The sequence below is a fragment of the Zophobas morio genome, unplaced genomic scaffold (genome assembly GCF_036711695.1).
Source record: "Zophobas morio isolate AGI-343-1 ecotype UQ-CSIRO unplaced genomic scaffold, CSIRO_AGI_Zmor_V1 ptg000044l, whole genome shotgun sequence".
Lineage (NCBI taxonomy): Eukaryota > Metazoa > Arthropoda > Insecta > Coleoptera > Tenebrionidae > Zophobas > Zophobas morio.
Genome location: NW_026972149.1, coordinates 10,724,048 through 10,730,353, shown reverse-complemented (window position 1 = coordinate 10,730,353; position 6,306 = coordinate 10,724,048). Strand labels below are relative to the sequence as shown.

Here is a 6,306-nt window from a genome sequence, read left to right as displayed (position 1 = left end):
CTACCGTAAAATGCTTAATTAAAAGATAATTAATTGACTACATAAATTAAAATCTGCTTGTCATCCGAGATGTTCTGGCCGCCGGAAGAGCAGAAGCTCAACAAACCGAATTTTAATTAGTGCAACTGGACGTTATATTAACATTTTGCACGTAAATATACTATTGACACTTTCGGTTTTTTACACAATTTTTTTTAGCTACTAAATAACGTCGGATGCAGTAAACTCTGTTTCATGAAAGTAAATATACACCGGACGCAACATCAGCCGTACAATGTAAATAATTTTGTCAGTTGCCTTGTCTTTGTTTACAAATCAGTTTTTCTTAAGTATTATTTTAAATAATTTCTATCTACACACGTTTATAAAACGTCAACTAATTTCCTATCGAAACGTAAAAACGCATGAATACTTCCCTGGATGTTCCTGGAGTAAATAAAACACATTTGTCTACCATTTTAATATCAATGTCACGTAGGACCTGCTGCCAGTCTGTATAATCTTTCACAAAAAAGAGCACTAAAAAATGAAACATTTCCAAATAAACGTTTCGTGGCGTCTAGTTGAAGCCAATAATTTAATTCGCTTTTTTCGAATAACTGTAGAAAATTTCATCGATAAATTCAAAATATGTGAAGTACTGTGATATCGATGTTTGACAGTATTTGCTTCAATAACACCGTCCTTTGAGAGAAGTTTGAGTTAATAAATTTGATTTAGCGATGTGCTTTCGAACACAGCTCCAACTGTACTCAAAACTCCAACCTAGTTACCGTTAGAAATGTCGTCGATGTGAACTTACCTGTACTACTTTTTTTCAAATATTTTTGACTTTTAGTGACCCCCAAAATTAAAATAACTCTGTCTGGATATAAGTATATATTTACATATAATATATTTAGATACAGTTTTCATACACATATTTATATACAAATCTCGGTATTATCATGAACCTAGTAAACGTTGATCAAAATTGCATTGAAAAACGTAACGAAACAATAAATAATACCTCTATATGAACAGTGACTATTCGTATAAATAAAAACGGAACGGACAGCCTTCAGGTATAAATTACCTTACACTTTAAACACAATTCACTAAATCACTTAAGAGTCTGTGGTATCTGTGGCAGTTTCTGCAGTCGCACCCGGCCTTGCTTGTAACAAAGCTTGATAGTAGTTAACAATGGGAAACATATTAGGCCACTGTTTTGGAGAGGCCTCCTGGTGCTGGTCGCTGGAGACGACGTCGATGTCCTCTTCGGTGGTTTCTTCGCCCGAGTCCGGCGCCAGCAAAGAGGCCACGTCGAACTGACGCTTCCGGGAAGGACCGCGCGTGGGCACCTGGTGGACAACGAAGAAATTACAACGTGACACTTTTGGCCACAGTTTATGCCCCTAAATTAATATTAAGACGCCTTCACTGGAGTTTTATACCCGTGCCGTGTGTCGAACCGCATACCGTGGAATCCTTATTTTAGATATAATTTATACACATCACAAATATGTAGCATGCAAAATTTTTTTGCTTGATGAGAATATTTTTTTAAAAAATCAGTCAATGAAAATGCTTTTTTGACATGTGACACCAAAAAGTGACGTCAGAATATATGATATACGCGGTTAAAATGTGACTTTTATATTTATATGTTATACAGGCAAAATTTAATTGTTAAAAATCTGTTTATGAACTGTTTTGCATATTTGTTCTATTTCTAATTACGTATATGAACTTCATTTTTTTTTATCACGGAAGATTTATTTGGAAAAAATTCAAAAATCTAAAATTTAAGAAATGCGGAAATTAAAGAAATATTAGGTATTTATTTTTTATCCACATTTTCTACGTATTAACAAAAATAATTTTGTCAAATTATTAAAAATCTTCGTGAAACCGTTGTTATTTCTCCATTTCAAACTCCTGAAAGTCTACTATAGTATTTTTTGAAACATGATAACCTGGTATATGAAATTTTTTGTTTTGAAGTAGTTCAGATTCATCTATTTATTTGAAGATAAAATCATCGGAGGCCTGTGTTACACAAATTAACAATTTTTTTTGATACAAATATAGTGACTGCCAAAATTAATTCAAGCTACTATACAACAACTAGATACGTATATATTTTGAACATATGTTAACGCTAGTTTTATACATATACCGCCTGTCCCAGGTAAAATTCCACTGTCTTTCATCTACAGAACGGATAGAAATATTAATATTTCGTAAATGCTATTGTTTTTAGATTGAAGGGGAAAGCTTAATTTTAGGTGTTCGTTGTTACAATGACATAGGTACAATATCTATTTTGTTTTCAGTTGATAAAAAAAAGAAGTGGAATATTTTGTTTGATTGTACCTGTTGGCAAAAACGTCTACTTATATCTAGAACATCTTTTATAGCAGGAATTGAAAATATTGTTCTTCTTTTTATAGTGCTTTTCATAACTTTTAATAAACAGTCTGCCTCAAAAATTGCTGATAGTTTAAAAATCTCCTAAATGAAAATTTTTACATAACATTCTCTTTTGAAGTTGAAACACTAAATAGGTCGTACCCGAACTGCGTTGCAAATTTTGCTCAATTATTAGGTACATGGATAATTGACCGAATTGCTGTTCGTTCTCGATTTGTAGGGGTTCAGGGGGTTAAGGCATTGTTCTTAATGCAACTGAAAAAATTCGAAAAAGAGTAGAACCATCATTTAAATTTAAATTTTGGGGAAAACGAAATACTTCAAAGAATAAAGTGAATGTTTTACATAAAAACGAAAAATGATCTGGTTTGTAGACAGACGTTCATAGATTATAAAATTGTCCAGTAGAAAAGTAATGAAATTTTCGGATATAATTTTGTGATTTGTGTTGGCTACAAATTTGCTTTATTAAACGATTTCAGAAATTATCTTTCGGAACTATAGGTATCAGTAACAATAACATCTACCATCGATACAATTTATTTTTGATTAATGTTTTGAGTATTAAATAATTGTCTCCATCACTTAGGTACTTGATTAAAGTGAGACAGCTTAACCCATAACTAACAATTTTACCGCAGTTCGGTCAAGGATTATAAGGTATCAAGGTAGTTAGAAAATTTTGCACCGCAGTTCGGTTGCGGAGAAAAAATACACCGCAATTCGGACAGACCGACTAAATAATATAAATTACTAAAAGTGAAAATGTTTCCTTTTTAGAATAAAAAAAAATGGAAAACTAGCGCGAACTTTAAAAAAAGCTTTCACCAAATTTTTACAATTAGAATATTTGTGGCAATTTTCTTGTTGTTCAGTGTTATTGTTTCATTATTTCCATTCTAAAAATACAGATAATTAAAATGCATTGCAGTTTGTGATTGGTCACCAACCGTGCGTAATGAGTGCCATTATCAAACAAGTAAGATAATGTTCCTTGTAGAATTACAAAAAAATATATTACTGTGCTTTTTACATGTGCAAATTGGTAGTTATTGTAGTACATGTGAAAATAAAAAATAAAATAAATTCAGCATGTATGTATTAGGATTAATATTAGAATTTTATTTTATGTTAGAAATTGCACTTTAAAAAAAAAGAATTAAAAAATATTTTATTTCAGAAAATGTGAAAACTAGCAAAAATACATCTTGATAATTTTTGTAATACATTTTTTTAACATTTTTGGTGGGTATGTACAGCTATTTTGTAAAATGTTATAAATTTTTCATAAAATTTTCTTATTAATTTATGATCAAGGATTCTTAAAGCAAGTTTAATGGTCTTTCAGAACGAGTACGAGGAAATTTATTCGTTTGTAAAATACAGTTCAAAATGGCTGACAAACATTGGTTATGTTTAAAAGATTTCAAAAACTGCGCCCACAGTAATTTTTTCGCATTTGAACTATAAAATGGAAGTGGATCGAACCACTGATTTTAAACATATTTTAAAATGATGAAAAACCGTTACTTTTTTATTTGTTTGAATGTTTATGAAAGAAATTGTGACTAAATGTCTAGTTTAGGTTTTTAGTTATTTTTTTTTGGTTGTGGTTGCAGAGTAAAGTTGCAAATAAAATTATTTTTAACATAGACACACATATTTTTGATTTTGGAAATACACTTGAACAAATTCAAAATTTCAGGTTTTTTAAGTTATGTATAAAAGGATCTGAATTTGACAGAGTGGGTAACGGAAATTTTCAAAATCTGTTTAGACTACTTTTTGATTTATATTTTACAAAGCGTCCCAAAAATAACATTAAACTGACATTTAGAGTATGTAGTTACCGTAATTACTTAATTGTTTTTCCTTGAAAATCATTTATTTTATTTGTTCACTCAAAATTTTAACAAGTATTATATGATCCTACTTATTATTTTAAAGTATTTTCACATTCATACTTATTTGTGTTTTTTACGTTAGTTGTAATTGTATTGTCGACCATTGAACCACATAAATAATCAGGCGTATTTTTAGAAAATTTTGAAAAAATATTTGTGGATTTTATCGTTTAAATTTTACAAAGCGAGATGTTTATTTCGTGCTTTTTTGAAAATAACATTAAACCGACTTTTAGCGTCTATTTCACATTAAGTAATTAGGTAATTACCGATCGTACACAAAGTAAATTTAAGTAAAATTTTAACGTTATAATTAGGTTTTGATTACTTTCGAATCTTTTCGAATGAAAAATAAACGATTTGACCAGGATGATGAGAAAATATTTTTTGATGTTTTATCACGTCCGTAAACTTTTTTGTTGTGAACTTTTTACCGCCCTCGTGTGTAACAATTTTCTCGGAAAATGAATAGCCGCAAAGTTTTCAAAATATGGTTGTACAATTCGGAAAATATTAATTCAAACGTGAGTCTCGATATCTTCCCGTCGCACTGAATCATTCCCTCTTTTCGACCGTTATTTTATAAAATACAAAGCCAAAGATTTTTTTATTTAAACTAAAAATTGCCAAAATGATTGTAAAATTTCTTACTGTGTGATAGACGGCCGTAGAGGGCCCCGCCACCACCGGCGGGCTGACCGAGAGCGGCGGCGGGCTCGGCGAGTCGGCCCCGTCTTCGTCCACCGCCAGCCCCATGTGCTTCCGTACCTTCCGCTGCGCTTTGCGCCTCCGGAAATCCCCCTTGCGGAAGTCGTCCACGTTGGCCGGATGGATGGCCCAGTAGTGGCCCTTCCCGTTCGCGCTCCGGCCCGCTTTGATGAAGCAGTCGTTCAGGGAGAGATTGTGCCGGATCGAGTTTCTCCAACCCGGCCCCCGGGTCCTGAAATACGGGTAGTGGTCCAGGATGTGCTGGTAGATGTCCGAGAGCACCAGCTTGCCCTCCGGCGAGCTGAGGATCGCCATGGCGATGAGCCCGATGTAGCTGTGCTGGGGCTTGGGCTCCTCGGGCTGGAGCGCTCTCGGGAACAGGGGGTAGCACGTCAGCGGCGTCGGGAACGGGTTCAGGAGCGGGTAACGGAGCCGCTCGGCGACGGCATACTGGTAGAGTTGCAGCCGGTACTGGTCGATGGGTAAAAGGGCCCGGGGCCCGCTGGCCTCCAGCGAGAAGGGCATGGGTAGCCTCGGCGAGGCGTTCGGAGTCTCGTTGCTGCACATCGCACTCACATAACACACAAACTGGCCAAGATTCGTATCAGTTTGTGCGATTAATTATGTACCGTCGCACTGAATGGATAAACTATACTGTAGTGCGAGACCCATCTGGGCATCTAAACATGCAACAAACACGAACTATTTGTGGACCAATATTTGGTAACAGGCCGTGGGCGGAGCCTCCAATATCCAATCGCGGCGCGCGCTGCCCTTCCGGAAAAAGCGGAAGCCACGCCCAGCCATGTTGTTAAACTCGTGTCCTCTCTCAGGGATAACTACCCCGATACCCGAAATCTTCGCTATTTGTCTATGCAGAAATCAGTCGCGTTTGCATTTTGATGCTCTCGCAAGTGTCACGTGACGCCGCAGGATCATTAATCACACCCTTTCCCGCCTGATTGCCACTCTTCTCCTCCTTCGTTTTTTCTCGGTTTGGAGATCTAGTTAGTTTTGTGGCACAGTTTTGCGATAAGCGCCTCCCACCGGCCCCCACCAGATAATGAAATCTCGCCCCGAGAAACCCTCACTTGTTTCTTCTACATTTGCAGTTGTTGCCTAAATATTGCCATTATTCGCACTCTGCAATAGACAATAAGTGCATTCGTTTAAAGGAGCGCCATGTTGAATTTTAATTTTAGCCGACAGGTTGCGGATGCTGCAACTGTGACGGCTTTTTGTTCCGGTGTTAGCACAGTGCCATAGTTTCACTGACCAA

At 35.6% G+C, this 6,306-nt stretch overlaps 1 protein-coding gene across 1 annotated transcript; it reads right to left on the bottom strand.

Moving 5' to 3' along the window:
- Positions 1-1,039: 1,039 nt before the first annotated feature.
- Positions 1,040-5,664, bottom strand: LOC135141783 (forkhead box protein L1). Its single transcript, XM_064073223.1, has 2 exons — positions 4,971-5,664; positions 1,040-1,343 (listed from the first exon to the last, which is right to left on the bottom strand). Exons 1-2 carry the CDS (start codon positions 5,592-5,594, stop codon positions 1,107-1,109), a joined length of 861 nt encoding a protein of 286 aa, XP_063929293.1. The 5' UTR covers positions 5,595-5,664; the 3' UTR covers positions 1,040-1,106.
- Positions 5,665-6,306: the final 642 nt, after the last annotated feature.

What these genes read in the sequence shown, in the direction of transcription:
- LOC135141783 (XM_064073223.1), bottom strand. Translation starts at nt 5,594, where the DNA reads ATGTGCAGCAACGAGACTCCGAACGCCTCGCCGAGGCTACCCATGCCC. An exon ending in CTACGGCCGTCTATCACACA is followed by an intron (nt 1,344 to 4,970) that starts GTAAGAAATTTT and finishes GTTGTCCACCAG; the next exon opens with GTGCCCACGCGCGGTCCTTC.